The 20,958-nt window shown below is 47.5% G+C and overlaps 1 protein-coding gene across 1 annotated transcript in view; it reads left to right on the top strand.

Moving 5' to 3' along the window:
• Window positions 1–20,958, top strand: part of Slit3 (slit guidance ligand 3) — a 593,310-nt gene that overhangs the window by 458,377 nt on the left and 113,975 nt on the right. Inside the window, exons 9-11 of the mRNA XM_038326237.1 lie at window positions 5,304–5,445; window positions 15,719–15,790; window positions 20,783–20,854. Of these exons, the coding sequence (XP_038182165.1) occupies window positions 5,304–5,445; window positions 15,719–15,790; window positions 20,783–20,854 (286 nt within the window). The remainder of the gene's footprint in view (window positions 1–5,303; window positions 5,446–15,718; window positions 15,791–20,782; window positions 20,855–20,958) is intronic.

Here is a 20,958-nt window from a genome sequence, read left to right as displayed (position 1 = left end):
ACCACCGTGGTACTGATGGCTTAACAAACTCAATTAACAAACATCCAGGCCCCAGGATACCCAGAGTGTAGACTTTGTGGGTGAACCATTCAGTTCCTGAATTCAGGGTGCCCCTCCTCTCTCTCCCCTGCTCCTTCCCTCCCCTCACCTTGTACTTCATCACGTTATTTAGTTTTCGAAAACATTTTAACACATCCCTAAGTAGTACCTCAATAACTTCCTATGGACGCCCACTTAGAAATCGCTTCCCATCAAACACATCTAATAAAACCGTTTATCACACAGGCACCGGATTCAAATATAGTGACTATAATTACAGTAATTATCAGGCAAAGGGTGCAATATCGGCATAAGTGCCAGTGAAAGAAATAATTACAGAGTACAGGAGCCATCCAAGAGCTACTGAGGAAAACTAATTAGAGAGAATGTGAAAACATTACACGACAGGTGGGTGCCAGGGAAGCGGCATATGACCATGGATACGTCCCTGTCATGAGAGCTGCTTCCCGCCAGCACACTGCCCAGGCCCTGCTCACCCAACAGCAGTCAGAACCCAAGCCTTAGGAGAAGAAGGTCGCCTGGCCCCAGTCCTAGAAACGCTAGTGCCTGAGCCCTAGCCCTTTGAAAAGCCTAGATCTAGCAGCAGCCTCCTTGGCTAAATGAAGGAAGAGAACAGCCTTATCTCTTCCCTGCTTACAGCAGCCATGCCCACTGCACATGATGGTCCTTGTCATTTCTGTCATGAAGCCAGATGTCTTTTGAGGACATGAGAATAGCCTCCTCCCCCCCCCTCAATTTCTAGACATTAATAAGCTATGAATCTCGCCCTGTCTCCAGTAGTACCAACTTAAGGCAGTAATGCAGAGGGACTCCCCTATGTGCAAAGGGTTATGTCAATGACTCGTCAGGTACCCAGGGGTTAAAACATAGACTGTTCTGAGCTTTAAAAAAGGTTACAGTTGGTCACAAGGCTTGGGGGATCTGGCGTATTGAGCCCCTGTGAGGAAAGGACACTACCATGACAAGTGAGAAAGAGAGGTACGGGCACGACAAGTGTCGCATCGTCTGTATGATAGGTAGTTTATAAGACTCTGATAAGGGATGCTAGAGAAAGCAGTATGGAACAAGGCAGTTAAGACAGCGGTGACCAGTCTGGGAGGCCCTGAGAGGAAGGTCACAGAGAAGGACTGTCCTAGATCCTTGCTACCCTTGCATGTACCATCATGGAGGGTATAGACCCACCCACCTCAGGCCAGAGCCCGACAAGGCATCCGAGGGAGGCTGCCTGGTGTGGATCTGGCGGTGATTGTCTAACATTGCCCAGACACAAATCGAACAGCTCACTTAGGGCCCTTCAGTGAGGGATGAACACTTCTGAATGATGCAGATCGTCACTCAGGAGCAACAAGCACATGGAGCATCAGTTAAGTCTCCTGTGCCTGTAGCTCCAACCCCAGAGTGCCCTGTCAAAGCAGCAGGAGACAAACTCCCTGAGTCCTTCCATGGTAGCTAAACCTTCCCCGAAACACAGCTCCAGAGATAGGCCAGACCTTATCTCACTTAGCTGGGAGGCCCTGCCTGCCCAAGTCCCTGATAGCGCCCTTGAATTAAATCCAGCCATCCTGAGCCTGGCCTCCCCTCATCCCCCAGAAGCCTTGGGGACAGACACATTATCTCTCCAGCTAACCAGACCTCTGCCAGCAGCACACTTAGCAAAATGCATCTCCTGTCAACTGTACCCTTCCAGTCTAAGACATTTATTTCCTCCCTCTGGGGAGGCAATTGGGATTTTTTTTTTTAGCCAGGGTGAAGGGACTGCATCTCTATTTTATCTTTTATCAGAGTATCTTCTGTGTGGTACAGCCTGCCCTTCTGGGCTGCCTTCCGTGACTACTAAAGGATCTCTCTGTCAGCATCTTTTGTTTCTAGAGCCCGAGGGCTTTCAGGACCCACAGGCCATGTTTCATCTGCTCGTCCCTTGGAACATATCAGAATTTTATCAAAGTGTGTAATACATTAGAAAAGGGTTCATGGTATATGATTTGTAAGGGTTTTTTTTTTTTCATCTTCATTTAACGGTCTTATTTGGGGCTTCATATTCTAAGATTTATTTTTCCATGTGTTTCTTTTCCTGATATCTTAATCTCAGAGAATTCCTACCTGTCATTATTCATAATTTATGGCTATTTGTTAACTATTTGACCCCTTGAATCAATTATCTCTTTCCTTTGAATGTCTTTGAGCCCATTGATTTGTCTATGCACTTCAGACCTGTGGCCTTGAATATGTAATATCTTTTCATAAAGATATCAATCTTATCTTCCTGTAGTAAAGGACAAATCTCATTTTTTTCCAGGTGCCCCTAAACAATGCTGCATCCCAACAGCCTCTCCATAAATTTTCTCTTTTACCATTCGAAAATAAAATACACTTATCTCCGTGGAAACAGTAACTTTCTTTCATTCTCTTTTTCTTTCTTCCTATTTGCGACTAGTTCCTAAGTATAAAGATAATTAAGGTAGGCTGTGTCTTGCCACCCCTCTCCTTAGGAGGTTTTAATTAAAATACCATAATTGAACATTGCAGGAATGAGATTATTAGGTTTATTTAGCCATTTCCAAAATTATCATGCCTCTGGTATTTAAATCATGTTCATTTATATTCTCATCGTAATTGCTGGAGTTCCTTTGTCACTGAAGTCTGGTGTTGGCTTTTGAAAGGCCAGAGGCCAGTTGGGAAGCTTAATTTGAATACTGGAATTAATTTATTTCAACATACTCACAAGGCCATTGGATATTTTTACTCTGTACTCTACTGGGTGATTTTTTTTAATCAGAAGAAAAGAAACAAGAGAGTGTTCACCCCTCGCTAGTGTAGCTTACACAGTCCATGTCTTGGTCCCTTCTCCTGCCTCCTGAGGTTCCCAGACTCCATGGATTTTCAATTCTGTAGCTATAAAGAGAAGCATTTTAGGTAGTGTTATTTTTTTCCCTCAGAAGAGACAGAACGGTGCTCATTCACACGTGAGAATCGGCTCTGTGATATTGGGTAGTTTCTTTAACCTTCATACTCTGCGGGTCCTTCGTCAGTGTGATGGGAATGACCGAGGTAGAGTTTGGCTCACAGGGCCACTGAGGATCAAGTGGTGTCGTATATCCAGAGCACTGAATGCAGCCTCGTCTTCATCTCATGGATGCTGGCTGCTGTTACGAGAAAGGTGATCATTCTTGGTATCTCCCTGGGCCCATCCGAGACCAAAGGCAGCAATCTTCGTCCATCATCTGGGCAAGCAAGTATGGCCCTTGCAATTTTAGATCATCCTCTTTGCCAGTTAGGAGGAGAGCAAAGATGGAGTGATAGCTGAGTAGGGCCAGCAGAAGTTTGTAGTGTGTAAGGAAGGGCTGGTGCCTCCAGTGTCCCATGCACTGCTCTCCTGTGCCTCAAGACACCAGACCATGCACTGGGGAATGGGCTTTGCTAGCACTGAAGCGTAGTAGAAAGAGTGAACCTCAGGAAGAGGTGTCTACTTCCACGGCCACTCCGTCTCCTACTTAACACCCGAAACCACCTCCCAGAGCGGGGGGGGCGGGGGACTCAGAACTCAGGGAGCCTTCCTCGGGGGCACCCAGAAGTAACTCCCACCTCTGTAGCTCGGGGACATTACCACCCCCACCTTTTCCAGGCCCCTAACCCAGTTCATTCATGTGCCCATCCTTATTATCCAGAATGTGTCTATTAAGTCCATTCTGTGCTGAGACATGTTTTAGGCAGTGAGACTATAACAGTGAGACTTAAACAGGTCATTGCCTTATAGAATTTACATTCTCAGCCTGCACAGAGAAAGCAAAGGGCTGGGACTTCCGCCATCACTTGCGGACACCCAGGCCTTGAGGGCACTAGACCAGGTTCTTCAGTCCCTCATCAGAGGAATGTGCTTGCCAGGGAGGGAATCTGTCTTTCAGTCAGATTGAAACCTAAAGTGTTAAACAAGGGGTATTGGCCTCCCCAGCGGAGGGTGGTGAATGCCTCCCTGGGGAGCTGCCAGCCCAGGGTGCTGACAGAGGCTATAATTACCACCATTTTCTCTGTGTAATTAAAGGTGTTGTTAGTGACCTGGTTAAGGAATCCTTTTTAAAGCTTTCTTTTTTACTTTTTGCCTTGACAACATGCCTTGAAACATAGTGTGTACCCCTATCGGACTCAGAACCACCCAGGGAAGACGCAGCTGGTTCCCAGGGGATTACTACCTGAGTCTGGTTTTAGAATTCATTCGTTGCAACGTGAAGTCAGAGGGAACCTTTGAAAAACTCCACGTCGCAAGCTCCTGTTGCCAACAGGAGCCCTTGAATTTGATGCCTCCCCCTCTTGTAGCTTTTCTGATGCATACTCCGCAAGTAATATTTTGCCTGATCAAAAGAGGGACAATCCTCAGATCCACCTGCCTGAATGGGTGGAGTGGCTAGACTCAGACCAGCACGTCCCCCTACAGGAAGATATCCAGGGTGTGGTAGTTCCCCTAGCCCAGGCAAGTGCATTTACCTCTTGATGTAGAAGGCCTGGCCTGGCAGTTTTCCTTAGGGGAAAGTCATCTACACCTCAAAAGCCCTGGCATGGGAGGCCAGCTGTTTGTTCCCAGGCTTCCTCCACGCTGGACCCTTTGTGTGCTTTCCGGGAAGAAAATGAGAATAAAACACACTTTGAGGTGTCCTTCGCCCTCAGCATCCATTGTTCTGAAGGTCAGGTGGCTTCCCAGCCCCACCAAGGACCTCAGAATTCATGCCTTCGCGACTCCTCATCTGCAGAGATAGGAACAGAGAAAACTCAGCTCTGCCACTTGCCCGAGAACTCTAAGACAATTGGAGGCAGCAAAAGCCCCACCAGCCATGACCCCGACTCTAGGAAGCCCTTGCCCTGCCAGACATCTTCCAAACAGTCCTCATCTGCCTACCGACTGCCTCCGCTTCACGGCAAAGCCATGCTGTAGGTTAGGTATAGTGATTCCCCCATCCCCACTGTTTTACAAAGGAGGGAAACTGAGAAACAAAGAAGCACAGATGAAGAAAGAAGATTCAGGTCCAAACCTAGTCCGTGGTACACCACCACTGCCAGCTATAGCCGCACATCTGAAGCAGATGAGATGATCTTCGAACAGTGGGGTTAAGGTCAAAAACCTCTCTTTTTGTCTCCCAGAAGAGGGAGATGCCCACTGATGGTAATTCACCCTTGGGAAGCTGTTTAGGAGACTCAGTGCCAGGAAACTCCTAACACTGGCACAAGCTGACCATTATGTTCTGGCTTCCCAGGTCCCCACTCTGAGGCTCCAACCTGCAATGCCAACTCCCTGTCCTGCCCTTCTGCTTGCACATGCAGTAATAACATCGTGGACTGCCGAGGGAAGGGACTGACAGAGATCCCTGCCAACCTGCCAGAAGGCATCGTGGAAATGTAAGTGTCCATTTGCCGTTCCTCCATCCCTAGTCAGCTCACCCCTCTGACTCAGCCAGTCCCTCAGTGAACAATCAGAAATGTTGGGCTGTTAAGTGTGGCCATTAAAAATACTCAGGAACCTCTTCTCTAGGGCTCTAGGTTTTCATCGGTATAATGGCTCAGTGGTCAAGAACATGGACTCAAGACTAGTGTTATCAAACTATACAGCCTGTAGGAGATACACCTAACATCTATGTTACAAACAAAGTTTAATTGGGACACATGCATCCCTGTTTGTTCACACTATCTTTGGCTGGTCCCTCAGGGCAATATGGAGTAAGTAGTTATGACCAAATATCACACAGTGCACACAGCCTAAAATGTATTCTATCTGGTCCTCCTCAGCAAGCTGTCAGTCCCTGCCTGGGGTCAGATGGAGTCTGTACCCTGGGTCTCCTGCATACTGTCTGGCTGGGTGGCATTTTGGTGAACTAGCTCTCCGTGTTTTCTTTGGTTTTCTCACCGCTGATTTTCAAGCCTGCTAAGTGTAGTATTAAGTGTCAGGAATCTCGGTGAAAACAAGGTGAAGTACTGTGTGAGCGCTTAGTGAAGGCCTCCGGACGGGGCAGGGAGCTAGGAAGGAAAATGCTGAGCTGCATTCATAGCTCTTTATCGTTCCTATGAGACCTTTGTCCTTTAGATTAGCTCTTCAGGTAAAGAGACAAGATTGTGTGTGTCTATGTGTGTCTATGCATGTGTACAAATGTGAGACTCCGTGGTAAGATGTGTCCGTATAACTCAGCCTTCTTCGTGAGTTAGAACACAGCCATTGGCTCATTCTAGGATGAGTAGAGTATCGGTTCAGCGGTGGCCTCAAGCCAGCTCTTAGAGGGTCACAACTGCTTTCGTGTCCTGCCTTTACCATTGGCACGTGATGGAGGCTTCTAACAACATGGGATGGAGTCCCTCAAAATAAAAGTCCTAGAGTCCCTTGCCTCCTGCTCAGTCTTTGCCTCCCCTTCCCCCCCCCCCCCCCCCCCGTTCAGACACTTCTGTTTTCTGTTCCCAACTCCTTCCAGTCCGGGGTCCATTCAGCATTTCGTCTGTCTCTGTGTTTGTGCTGCAGTTGGCCTGTGCTCCAAGAGACGGCAGCAAACAATGCAGACAATATGTCTGCCATTGTGGCCTGTGTATTCTAGAGACATCAAACAATAAAGAAATTCAAATGACATGTCAAAAAGTGGCTGGTGTGTCGAGAAAGGTGAAGCCAGGAAAGGAGCTGAAGCAAACGGAAGGGGGTGGCAAAAGTGACTTCTGGCAGAGGTAGTGGGAATGTGTGTGCAAAGGCCCTGAGGTGCAGGTGTGTCTGGCATACCAGGAGGCCATGGTGACTGAAGCAGAGGAAACAAGGGGGAGGGATAGGAGCTACGGTCAGAGGGGAAATGGGGGCCAGGTCCTGGATCCTGGGGTGGTTTATGGACTTTGGTTGCAGCCTGGTCAAGATGGGAAGAAGCACATGGCCCACACTAGTGGAGTCCTGGCTTGCTCTTTCATCTGCTTCACCAGCGCTTCTCTGAGTCTCTGCCCCAGCCCCAGAAGGCACAGGTTTGTCTGTGCCGCTTACCAGGGCGGGAGCTAATGAGTGGGGAGGGCTTTTTGCTGTCCACACCCCGTGAGGTCATCGCACATGCTCCCCACTGCCTTCCAGCAATCCCAATCTGCCATCGTCACCGTCCACAGTGCTGTGCCCTAGACCTGGAGAGAGCCCTCTTCTGGAGCGTGCAGAGCCCTGGCCCACCTCTCCCCTTCTGGCTTCTTCCTCTTGTCCATCTGTTCCCCCTTTTCTCTTCCTGTGCCACGTCCCCTTCATCAGTGGCTCTCTTCTTGGTTCATTTCCCTATTTCTCCCCATCCCCATGACATCCCCCATCTCTCCCTCCGCTCTGTCTTCCTCTGCCTTGTTAACTATGTGCTCTTCTTCCTCAGAGGCCTCTTCCCACGTCAGGTGGAACTTTGGCTCTCTCGAGACGGGTGTTCTGGTGAGAACACCTGCCCACTCCACGTCCTTGCAGATTCCTATGGCACAGCCCCCATCGTCTTCGGGTCTTCTCTCCTTCCACCTGCCAGGTTCTATATTTTGTTCTTTGGCACCTGGAGACCTTCCTCTTGGCCAAGACACTAACTCATAGCCTGAAGGAAGAGGCCAAGTTAAACTGTCAGGCTGTATCCAGGGACGCTGCCCCATCTCTGTCCATATCTCGTTCCCATCTCTGCTGCCCCATCTCTGTCCATATCTCGTTCTTTCCAGCTTCCCATATGTCCCCAAGTGTGGACTTTACAGGTCAGCTCAGGTCTCCAGAAGTTCAAAACTGCAGGTGCCTATATTAAAAATGTCCCCGCCAGATCACACCTAGGTGATTGGACTTGTTTGGACATTGACTATTAAAACAAACGCTGACAAACTAGTATATTAATATGAGATGATTCCTGAGTTCTTAACCACTGTAAGTTAAAGGGACATAGTCAAGAACAATGTGACAAGTTTTTTTTTTTTTTTTGAGCGAAAGTGTCATTTTAAGAAGCATCCTTTAAAATTCCAGGCTTCCTTCTTTTTGCCATTATCAAAAATGCCATTTATTTTACAAAATGTTGGGCACTGCAGACAGAGTATGTGTGTGCATTATATAATACTCATACATAAAGATTGCCTTTTCTTGATAATTTATAAAAAAAAAATCTCTAGTGACCTAGTAAATCAGAAAGTCCAGGAATGTACAGCCTAGGTAGGATGTTTCCAAAGATGAACAACAACCACGTGGTGGTTATGATGGTATGGTCCAGCAGACCCCACCACAACCACGGGGAGGTTAAGGTGGTATGCTCCAGCAGACCCCCATGCCACCTCTGACCTTGCCTTGTAGCCACTGGCAAATAACTTTTCTGAGTCTTTCTTCTCTCACCTGAGAACTTAAGGTGCTGATGCCACTTCCTGGGGGCTTCATAGATGGCATGTCCTGCAAGAAGCTTGGCATTGTGTCCAGCACAGCAGAGATACTGTTTGCGATCATCATTATGTCACAACCACAGCCACTGCAGTAGTGCCACCATTTTCATTCTTCGTGGTGACAAGTGTCAGAATAGCATATCCCAGGAGGCGCCTACTGAACAGAGGCCTCCATGAAGACTAGTCGGTTCTTCAAAGAGTTATAGGCAGGAGGATTGATTGTAGGCAGACGCTAGCCACATACGGTGTGGCTTGAACCTGAGAATAGCTCATATTCATGCAAATATATGCAGACATGGTAATAAGGTTGCCCCTGCTTATTGGGCACCCACCGTCTACCAGATGGATCACACAGGACTTCTCTCGCTGTGCTTGCCTCTTTCTCCTCTGTCATGAAACGCAGCTGAGAGATTAAAGCAGATGAATTAAGTCCCTGTGGTTTGGGGTAGTAGTTTGAATGGTGATCTGTAAGAGAGAGTATGCCATAGGAAGCTCCAGCAGTGCCCGGGCTTGGGGACCTGTGTGTTAGCCCAGAGTCTCCCAGGCAGCTAAAGTATGTCCTTGTAGTGGCGATAGAAACCAGCCTGTGAGCGATGGGGGGGGGGGGGAAGAGGAGCAGAGTTGCATCAGCAGGATGCAGCTGGGCAGAAAATGTGTGTTTGATTTTTCAGCCCAGAGACATCGGAACTTAGCCTTCTCTTTAATATCAAGAATTAAACCTCTTGCCCATGGCCACCTAGAACCCATATTTCCATCTCCCCACTTAGAAATGCTTGGCATGGTACCAGACTCTCCGCTTCCTTTCCTCAGTCCGTAGCCATTTTCAGATTCTTTTAAATCGTCTTAACCTTGGGAACAGTCCACATTTGGAAGGAATGCCTATCTCTCATGCAAAGCAACCTGGCAGACTCTCTTTGATTTTTTTTTTTTTTTTTTACAGAGAAGTGTGTGCTGGTCTCCTCGCATGCCAGAGCCAATTTCTCTAAAAATAGCTTTCTTCCAGAAAACCCACAGTGAGAGGGTTCGCTGTAGATTTTCCTCGAAACTCGGCTTCCATCAAGGGCACTGTTCACATAGCTCCTTGGTGTTTCTCTGAACCTGCTCCAGCATCCAGCAGGAAAGATTCAAGGAAGAACCAGAGGTCCACACACTTTTCTGTTCTCAGTCCCCAGACTCTCTCCTGGGCCTTCAAATGCTCTAGAGTGACCATCTATATGAAGGGTACCTTCTGATTCTCAGCTCCATTTCTTCCACGCTTGCTCTGGATCCCCAGGTGGTATCCTCTAGGGTCTTGTGTCCTTTGCTGTGGAAGGAAAATGGGTTTGATGGGAAAAGGCTGTAGGTGGGCTTCAGCATGAAGCTGTAAGTGGACATCTGGAAGGAACACACAGCCCCAACATCAACCTCACAGTCAGCTGGCATGAGGAGACCCTGGCTTAGCTAGACTTGAGGCTTACAAAAGTTGTGCAGTTAAAAACAAAATGACCAGTCAACCAAACGAATAGCCAGAAGAGTCTAGAAATCAGACATCTTGGACACCTAAATGTTCATGAGCACCAGATTTCTGAAGCATTGGCCTGGATGGGGGTAAGGGTAGGATACAGGGACGGGAGCAGATGCTGGCAATATGGAGCAAGTGATCTGGACACAGATGGCTCGGAGCCTTGGGGTCAACAGTCTTCCACTAGCATCCTGCTTTTGTCTCTGACTTCAGGCACATTCCTTCATATCTCGTGTCTGATTCGGGAGCCCCTTTGGGAAATAAAAGTTATTGTAACTCCCTAAAGGCTTCTTTCTTATGGGGATTAAGTGGTATAAGCTTGGGTTAGCACAGCGTTTGGAAGTTACTAAATCTGGAACGTGAAAAGCAAAACCCTGTTCACCTTTGTGCCTTGATAGATAGCATGATTTAGTCTCAAACTCCTACACTGCTCGTCTTTTTTCTTAAGATTAAAGAATGCCCTCTATGGGCATCTGCACACGTCTGCACACGCGCCTCGTGGGAAGAGCGAGTCTGGCACGGTGCCTGCCCTTACATTTCTGGTCCACAGGCAATGCCAGGTGTTTGGCCGACGGTCCATTAGAGATGGCATATGCCAGATTTGCCTCCTTTTCCGCCTCTTTGCTGTAGACCCAGCATCTGAATTAAGTAGAGGAGACTACGCTTCACTGCTCAGAGCAAAAGTAAAGGAAGGGACTACCAAGGCTGGGCTCAAGGTGCACCATGAGAGGGATCATCTTCAGCCCTAGTCTAGGCTTAGTTGGGTATCAAGAATTGAGCTTCTGAACATACAAGAATTGAGTTCTTGTATGGTCTCCAAGTAGATGTCTCAGGATGACTTGAAAAACAAATACTTCGGGATTTCCTCCCTTTCCCTGGGTCTGGATATCTTCCCAAGAGTTCCCAAGTCCAAGTGCTCAGGATATGACTCCGTCCGTAAGGGGCCTGCTGCTCAAGCATGAGGATCCGAGTTCAGATCCTCACAGGCCACATAAAAAGTAGGGCATGGGGCATAGCCTCAGGGAGCAGCCAAAATAGGCAGATCCTTGGAGCGCATCGACCAGTCAGTCTAGCTGAATGAACGAGCTTTGGGTTCAGTGAGGGACTGTATCCAAAAATAAAGGAGGAGCTCAGTGGGGGAAGAGATGCAACATCAACCTCCAAATGCATGTGCATGCATAACATGTGTATGTATATGGGGGGGGGATTATTGAGCTAGGAGGAACTAAGAGCAGTGACGTGTAAGAAACTCCTTAACTGGCAAGGACTAAAAGAATGAAGTTTCTTTGTTTCCCAACCCCGAGATAGTAGAGCCTAGAGTTAAGGAGCCAGGTACTTGGGTCACAGCAGTAATCTGTATTCCACTCATTAGCTACTGATATTAGTAATAATGACTTCTCGGACCACTCCTATAACGCAGTAGAACAGTACTGCATGCTTCATGGCACCGTAGAAAGGAATAGGTGAGCCAGTGTATGAAGGGCACCCTGTCTGACATTCCCATCTCTTGATAAATGTTAGATGTTCATCCTACCATCACTGCTGCTGGTGCTGTCGGCATTTCAACATGGCCTCAGAATGTCCTTTATAGGGCAACTTATAGGCACACACCCCCCATACTGGACATAACCCTGCATTCTTTCTGCCATCACGGTGACTTACGCATTGCTAGAAGTATATCACGTTCAGTCACATGTTTGCAAATGACATATCATGAAGGGGGCACCTGAGGAGCTAGAGCAAATCAATACGGCACCCAAATGGCCGAGATTCCCCCGTCAGATGTTCCCGTTGTTTTTTTGCTGGTGCAGGAAGATGTTTGGATGTTTGATTTGTGTGTTTGTTTTTATGCTAGCTCTATTAATTCTGTTTGCCGCCTGAAGAATGTTTGCCAGACAAAGCAAGACACATGCACCAGTTATGAGGGCCCTAAAACAGCTGTTGGCTTCAGACGTCGCCTGAAATGTGACAGCTTTTGCTAATGCTCAGGCTTTTTGTTCTTTACAGTGAAGCGTTTTCACTGGGAGAAGAGATTGTTGTTTCCTTGTTCCAAGCTGCAGGACAGGTGGCATGCTCAGCCTCCTCAAGGTCCTTGCTCTGTTGGACTCTATGCCCATGTGCACCCCCATGTACACGCTCCCATTCCTCTGGCAGGAGGGCCATTCTCCCTGCACATGAGCTGGCAAGGACTGGGAGAATTATGGTTCAATAAAACCCAGTGTTGAGAGTCAGGGCTTTGGAATCAGATAAACTTGAATTGAAACCCCTGCTCCAGCTTCTCCTAACTCTGGACTAGTGAGTGCCTCTGTGCGCCTCAGTTCTCTTGTGTTTAAAGTAGGGTTAGGGAATTGCGGCATGGTGGTGCGTGCCTGTAATCATAGTATTTGAAAAGCTATAGCAAGAAGACTGTATGTCCTACTCTTGCCTGGGCTATAAAAGGAGATTGTGTTGCAAAAAGAGGAAGGAGGGAGGGAGAGAAGGGAGGTGGTGAGAACTTAGAGACGCACCTCACCGATGTGTAAATAATAAGTTTGACATGCCATGTAAGGCTTGGTGTGCAATGGCTGACCCTTATACACTGTTAGCTCTTAATGTTATCATCCTTCCCCTAGCCTTTTTTATTTAAGGGACACAGACAATTCACAACTACCCCACCACCACCACCAAAGAGGTCTCACTGCCTCCTGAGCATGTCACGCCTTTGACACTCCATTAAGGGCTCAGTGAGAGGCTGAGAAATACAGAGAAAGCCCATTCCCAGAAAATCTGAGGATTACAGGATGCAAGCCAAGGTTTCTACCGCAGTTAATCGACTAAGCTTGGAGTTCTTTGTCCTTTATCCAAACCTCACTCCCTTGTACTCCATATGAGTATTATATATGCATGGGTAGGGTACTTACTTCCAGGAGCCCCACGAAACTCCTGGTCCTCAGGTGCTCAAATCCATTATATAAAATGAATATAAACTATGAACGCCCTCCTGTATACTGTAAGTCTTTCGCAACTAGTCATGGTACCTAGCAGTGCCAATACTGTGTAAGTAGACTGTGTTGTTTAGGAAACAATGGTCAGAAAGTCTACCCATGTTGAATAAGATCCCTTTTATGATTTTTTTTAAAAAAATGCAGTTGGTTTCCTTATAAATGTGAAGCCCATGGATCCAAAGAGCTGGAGTGTATTCACATCTCTGTTCCATCTTCCCTCAGCTCTGACAGAGAATTTTCCACTGGGAATCTACCTCCATGATGTCAGTGGGGTCCTAATGCCTCAGACTTTCCTGTGACTTTGGGGGAAGCCTCTGTTTCATAAATGGGGCAAGCAATGGGACCAACGGATAGGAACAGGATTCAGCGATTCCACCACTAACTAACTTTGTTCTTTCTGACAAGCTGTTGGATCCCTTAAGGGTCCCTTTGCCTTGCCTACAAATGGGCCAGTACAGCTTGTCTCATAAGTGTAAGGGATCACAGAAATAACAGCCATAAACAACACAACTCCAGAAGTGATGGTTCGCCTTGATTATATGGTAGCAGTGAAATTCAGTTCTGCGACGGCCGTCTTGGATTCGACTCTGTCAACAGATTCTTCTTGAGGTCCAGCGCCACATCCTGCTCATTGGAGCACCCCTCCCTTAGTGCTTGCCAAAGTAGAGGCAGGCTGGTTATAAATTGTACAGATAGATAACAGAACCCAACATTGCTTCACATGCATAGGCTTCTAGCTACAGCAAAGAATCATGAATTCCCCTGCAACAAAAGAAAAGGGTCACCACCCTTGTAGACAGGGTTCTCTCCGAAGGCAGCAAACCATGGAATCCCTTTTCTGAGTGGCAGGTGACTCACAGGATGCCTGGAGAGCTCGTGCTGCCCCAGAGATCCACGGAGCTGTTGCCTTGGCTGAGAAATCCCTGCTGAACTCTCTACTCCGTTGAAAAACGAGACTGTCCTTGGAAAGTCTGTCAAGACAGCCTCTGTGGGTGGCTGCATCCAGTAGCCCGTGGTCTCTGAGTCCCCTGGCAAGCTTTGGTGACTCACCAGCAGCCAGTCAGCCAACCAGGCCCCTGTCCAACCTGCCGCTGACTGCAGTCCCAGTAAAGTGCCCTCCCCACCCCCTCCAGCAGGGCACAAAGACATTGCTAACAGAGCGTGGCCGTCTCGTTTGGAAACTGTGTTCATCCAGCAGCCAAGAATGATCTGTCCTGGTGCTCACTCTCCTCTCACCCGCCCTTCCTCTTTGGGCTCCTACTCGTTCCCTCTTCCTTCTGCCTAGAGAGTGATTTGTCTGTGTTATGGGTAGGCCTGACAAACCATTCCACATTAGCAGCTGAGATGTTGTTTGAAATGGGAAAATTGCTGGCAAACTGCTCCATTAGCGGTTCCAGTAACAAATACTCTGTTCCCCCAATGAAGATGAGATCGTGGAGGCACAAATTAATACGACTGTCTCCCCTACTCTGCAGTGGGGATTACTCTTCAAGATGAATGGGTCCTCCTTGCCAGAAGTGTGCAGCCACTAGACATAGCCTCCGAGGGAGCTGGTCCCTCCCCTCTCTCACTTTGGCACCCCATACATCCCCTTCCAAACATATTCATATTCTCTCTCTCTCTCTCTCTCTCTCTCTCTCTCTCTCTGTGTGTGTGTGTGTGTGTGTGTGTGTGTGTGTGTGTCTTCCCAGCTGAGGGTTTGGGGAGCAGCCATGCCAAATGAGGAGCTGATAAAAAGATCTGCACCTGAGGGAGAAGGGAGATGGATGGGGATGAGGTACTGAGTCCTCAGCCTGGGCTCGGGTGTCATTTATCATCTGTAATAGAGTGTCCCACCTGCCGCTCATGCCTGTTTCCCACTACACCAGTTCTTAGTGGTGGGAAGGCATTTGAGAGATGAAATAATAAGACTGGAAAGGCTCCCTTACTCCCCACGGCCCCTTCTCTTCCCAGTAAGTTCTGGGCTCCAGGCCTGCAGCATCTCCTGTTCTTCCCAGAATCCTAAGCGTAAAAGCACTTGAGAAAATTCATATGACGTATATGGTACATAGTCCAGCAGCACCTCCAGGGTCCAGCCTGGGCCCTGAGGCTTGCAGGCTCTCAGGGAGCCAGTCTGAGAAGTGTCGTGCTGAAAGCCTGAAAATTTTCAGGCTCTTTCCACCACAATATTAAAACTGCCAAAATGAAGTCAGCTGCTGACAGTTCTGCCCATTAGCTCTAGTTGAGATGTCAACTAAATAGCAACATGGTTCCATGGCAGGAAAACACAGCTGTCTGATGACCTCTCTCTTTCTTCCTTCTCTTTGTGACATCGGCTTTTTCAACACTTTGCTTGCTTCCTACAGCATTCTCTGAAGAACACAGCTGCCTCCAAAGGCAACTACTAACGAGCAAGCTTCGAAGCTCCTGGATCTCCCTTTCAGCTTTCCCCCGACAGCTCTTGGGCCCTTGGATGGAGCTGTATGGACCAACAGCTGAATGCTGTGACTGTTGCAGGAGGTCCTTCCGCTCCTTCAGCCAATAGCTGCTGAGATACCAGCCCATTGAGGCGTGGTCTCTCCTTCTTTAAAAAAGCAGCAACTGCCCTCCACTCTCTGGCTTCCGGCTCCTCTTCCGGGCGGGCGACTAGGCTCCCTTCCTGATTGCGCATGTGACCATTGCAGTGTTTGTCCTGTCTCCCTCAACCGGAACTCGTGACTTGTACCCTTGTGCTTTGTGCGAAGAGACACCATCCTATAGCCCTTCCGCAGTCCCTTGGTGGTAAGTGGTTGGGTAATTGACTCTTCTCTGCTCTGTTCTCCAGACGCCTAGAGCAGAACTCCATCAAGGCCATTCCTGCAGGAGCCTTCACCCAGTACAAGAAACTGAAGCGGATGTGAGTCTCTCTTTGTCAGAATGTTTCTGTGGGAGGGTGGGTGGAAAGAGGGCTTTCCAGGGTGTAGCAGGCATCCCATCTGACGGATAGATCACACCCGTCCTCTCAGACAGAGCTAGGCTGTTCTGAAATTGCGAGGAGGTGTCACATATACATGGCAAGGTTTGCGAGCTTCAGTATGTAGAGCTAAGAGCCTCTCTGACCGGAGAGAAGTGAGATGATCCTTGTGAGAGAAGCAGGTGAGCCATCCCACCCCCAGAGCCATATTGGCCAAGTTAAATGCCCCTGGCTTTGGTGATACCAAAGCAATATGACAGTGGCTTCTTATCTTCCTATACTGCCATCTTTCACATTCCTACAAACATGGATACACTTATATACTTAATACTTAAATGACTGCTACAGTGTCTGGATGGAGCCATCAACAATAAGGAAACTACATTCATGGAGGCTCCACTTCAGTTGGAGAGCACAAAAAAATAAGGCGATAAGTATCAAGATTCAGTAGGCTGTCCTAGGCAACAGTCAGGGCAAATGGAAGGCATAGAAGTCATGCATGCTAGTTCATAGCCGGTGAAGAGGAGTAAGCAAGGGAGGGGTGGGGTGGGAGATCATTGAGAGGTACAGGTAGAGGCTAGGTCACATGAGCACTTAGGACCACAGTAAAGACTTTCTCTTCTAAGTGACATGTGTTAGCCCTGGAGGTTATGGCCAACATTTGGGCCTGTGGTTTAAGATTGTAGTCATATGAATTGGCCATGGTCAAACCCAGCATCCCTAGAACCATAGTTACTGATACCACATCATCACTTCTTCGTGCTGGTGATGTCAGCCTGCTGTATCCTCCCTACCACAGCAGCCTGAGACTGTACTCCTGCATCATCCCCGCCGTGGGGGACAGTATCAGTCACTTGGTGACCTTAAACCTTAACTGTGAGTTACACAGCCCTGAAGCATTTGAAGAGACAAAAAAAAAAAATGGGATTCAGAAATGACCCATCACAGAGATTAAGTTTCTACAGGAAAGGGCTGGAGCTATGGCTCAGCGGTTAAGAACACTGGTCGCTCTTCCAGAGGACCTGGGTTCAATTCCCAGCACCAGCACTCACATGGCAGCTCCCAACTGTCTGTAACTCCCGTTTCAGGGAATTCAACACCCTCATGTAGGCATAAAATACAAATAAATAAGTTATTTTTTTTAAAGATTCGAAAGGGGGATCCTCACTTCCCTCTTCCATGTTGGGAAACTGTTAGCCGAGCCTGGTGTTGAGCATGCTGTTTTCATTCACCACAGAAAGAAAACTATGCATCCATTCAGGTCCCCTTGAATGTGAGGCCTGTCCACTGATTTCTCTTGAAGGTGGCGGGGGCGAGGGAGCTGTGTCAACAAGGCCTACTGATTCCTTTCATGTTAAAAATAAATATGCCCACGAAACAGTGGCATTAGTAGGCTTACCCCCCAATCTCAGGAAGCCAACTTCCCATCTCCCTGGAAAGCCAAAGCTAACAAAAGCAAACAAGATCTTCTAGTGCAATTCCAAAAGTGGAAGCCAACATAATGAGCCAGCTCCAAGCCCAGGCTTCTCCCTCGCTTTGGCAGCATCCTTTCTGGAAGAGCTGTATAAATATAGGCCTTAATATTTAAAACCTTGAGTCATTAATCTCCCGGTATCCCTGCTTCTCCAGCTCACTTCTCCATGCGTCCCCCAAATTCATTTTTAAAGCCTAGCTTGATTATGCACCCAGATAGTAATTTTGGTGAAAAATGACAAGTCCATTGACTGCCCCCAACCTATAGCTCCTGCATGATTTAAGTTACTGTTCTAATTTTTTTGTGAAGTCCAGGTAATTTAGAGCTTGGCTGTGTTTTACTGTCCTTCCTCCAGCCCATTGGAGTTGCCACGATTGGCACATTCAAAATTCATAAGCCCTTATCAGTCATGACCTGGGGAGTGAATTTAATTTTTGATCATTTCTGATGCCACTGGTATTTATTATGATGCCCCATAAAGGGGTAAAAGGAGGAAAAAGAGTCTGCTTAAACTTTTCTGACTAATAGAATTTCAGAAATATAGACTGTTGCTTAACGGTGTAGGCTCAGATAAGTCTCAGATGCGAATGGATTTGAGACCCTAACCATGATTTCCTTCTAGGTAACCATGAATAGTTTATACATAATTTTTAACAAGAGGAAATTTCCCTTCTCAGCTGTGACTGAACACATCCTAGTCACTCTTTCAAAAATAGAATTAATCATGAATCATTGATGCCATGCCTACCTATTTCTAATGATCACCCCAATATTAAAATAAATGCTGGTAGGTAAAAACCCATATGAGTAAAGAGATGGGGTGCTAGAGATCATTTTTCTGGTTTTATAGAGTTGATGTGTGGTCAGCCCTAACACCGAGGACAAGCCTGTGCCCTTCTGCCAGAATGGTGCTAGAAGGGCTCTTTGAAGCCAGATGTGGTAGAGGTACCATCCCAACTCAGAAGGTTGAGGCATGTGGGTGGTGAGTTTGAGGCCAACCTGAGCAACAGAGCCAGACCATGTCTCAAAAAAAAAAAAAACAAAAACAAAAAAACAAAAAAAAAAAGTTCTTTTCATTTGAATGCATGGGGTAGAACAGAAACCTTCCACGGGTTGTAAGATTTCCTAGTATCTTATTATTTTATTCTCTGCTTATCCCTTCTATGTACTGAATTTGCTGTTCCAGCCTGGAAAAGTCAATCTCTCTTAGTCATTCAGTTTATAGCTCCAGGGTACTGAGTAGCCTGATCAGATTCTGAGATATGTAGTATGACCTAGGGATCTCCTATACCATGTTGGCTATGGTTAATAGCAGCATATTGTCTACTTGAAAATTTCTGAGAGTAGGTTGTAAGTGTCCTTACAAGTACTAATAGGTGACTTCCTAGGGTTGGGATGTGCAGAACAGCTTGATTTAGCTATTCCACAGTGAGCACATATCCAGAAACATCACACTGCAAATATATAAATGTATACAATAAAAAAATTAGGGGAAAAAGGGCTAAGTGACTACCAGTGTCTCTTCACACCAAACCATCACTTTTTCAGTTCCCATCATCCTTCACTTCCAAACTGATTACCTCACCTCGTGTTCTAGCCCAAGGAGAGTTGATCCCTGAAGTTCTCATTGTGAACTAAAACCCCAGTCTGTCCCCACATAGCTGAGTCAGGGATCTTCCCCAGTGGCCGGGTAACTTCCTTTATGCTAGGGGTCTGGACCCTCTGAATGGACATCCCATGACGGGGAGAACCTCAGAATGAGCCTCCTCTCCGATGTGAGCAGACCCTGTGTGCCGCTCTAAAATGCTTTGCTGGGCAGCCACCCTGAGGGTGAGCAAGATTAGGCTAATCCAGGGTATCGGCTTGTTAAGACCCTTATACAAAAATGGAGCGCCAGAGAAAAGCCCAGCGTAAGCTGACAGTTTGCGAACACAATCTGGATTTGTTTGAGGCGATCTTGCCAGCTAAAGGGATAAGCCAGACAGCTGTGCCGGAGGGGCCTTCACCTGGGAGATATCTTGCAACTTAGAGGCTTTGGAAGTAGGACAGAAGGGAGCAGAGGTCTAGGTAAGAGTCGTTGCATGGCCTTTTCCTAGGCTGTGAGATGAAAGGGGGAGACAGGAGAAATGTACCCCTTTTGTGTGCGGTTAAGAGGCTGGGCGGCTGGATGACTGGCCCTACTGGAGGCCGTCATTTACGAATCTTCTCAGATGTGCTTTCTTCTCAATATCCTCCTGTCTCCTGTTGGCCTGCGAAGACCTCAGCCCTCCCTCTTCTGCACAAAAGCAAGGACCCATTGATTTATTTAGTTGAACAGGACACGTTTCTTGTCGCGGGAAATTGGTGTGTCTCCCCAGCCAGTGACAGGAGCCCAAAGGCCAACCCTGAGCTAATAATTCTGAGGAAAAGAAATCCCCCTTCACAGGGGCCGTTAGCAAGAACCTGTGGCCCAGTTCTCGCTGGGACTCTGAAAGTATGCAGCAGAGGGTTCCCGGCATCTGGGAGACCAGGCTAGCCCCTGCACCTGTACCTTCGAGGCCAGGCTTGCCACCATGTGCGTTATGTTTGGGAGATCCTTTTAGCCTCTTAAGCTTGGATGTGTCAAACGGGCTCTTTCCCAAATGAGGAACATTCCCAGCCAGTGACACATGCCTGTCTCAAAGGCCTTCTTCTTTGAGAGGCTTGTAATTTGCTCATATCCCACAGCTGAGAGAGTGTATCACCCATGCTCAGAGACTCCGTCAGAGATGAGATGAAGTGACTGGGGAGGTGAAATACCAGAGGTGTTTCAAGATAATAATCACTACTGGGGTACAAGGCAAGAGAACAATGTGTAAAGGAACCTTTGGTTGGGTGGGACCCATGGTGCCTTGTCTGTACTGTTAAATACTTGATAATGGCACCTGAAACCAAGGCCCTGGCTTGAAGTTGGTTTTTGTTTGGGGTTCAGGTTTTTTTGTTCGGGAGATTTTGTTGTTGTTGTTTGTTTTGGTTGGTTGGTTGGTCGGTTAGTTGGTTGGTTGGATTTTGGTTTGTTTTATTGAGACTGGGTGTCACTATGTAGCATAGGCTGGCCTCTAACTCCCAATCCTCCTCCTCCTCCTCCTCTCCAAAGTGCTGGGATCACAGGGTATCAGCATGCCCAGCATGCATGACTTCTGGAGGTGGCTTCCCCCACACCCAAACAGTAATGACATATAAGTACATATCCATAGCCTTTTGTGCCAGACAAGACTTAAGTGGGCATTCCTTAGAACCCGAGACAACATGGGAAGGTACACTTTACCCCGCAGCGGGAGATGTGTTCCTTAGGCATTGCCTCTTGTGCTGTGTATAAATAAATGGCTTGATCAGTTCATCTCTACTGGTTTTGAATGGCTGGACTGCTGGGTGCATACTTCAGGAAGAGCGTTATCACACCTGTGAGCCGTGTTCTTAGACTTTCCTATTAATGTTTTCAGAGACATCAGCAAGAATCAGATATCGGACATAGCTCCGGATGCCTTCCAGGGCCTGAAATCACTCACGTCGCTGTAAGTGGGGCCGGGGTGGGAGGCACGTCTGCATTTTTCAGGAGGTGTTTATCAAGGCTTTATGTTCCCTTACACACTTGTGGCAATCTGGTAAAAGAAACAGA

Source organism: Arvicola amphibius, chromosome 4, assembly GCF_903992535.2.
Source record: "Arvicola amphibius chromosome 4, mArvAmp1.2, whole genome shotgun sequence".
Classification (NCBI taxonomy): Eukaryota; Metazoa; Chordata; class Mammalia; order Rodentia; family Cricetidae; genus Arvicola; species Arvicola amphibius.
The sequence above is the reverse complement of the archived record's forward strand: the minus strand, read 5'-3'. Positions and strand labels throughout refer to the sequence as shown.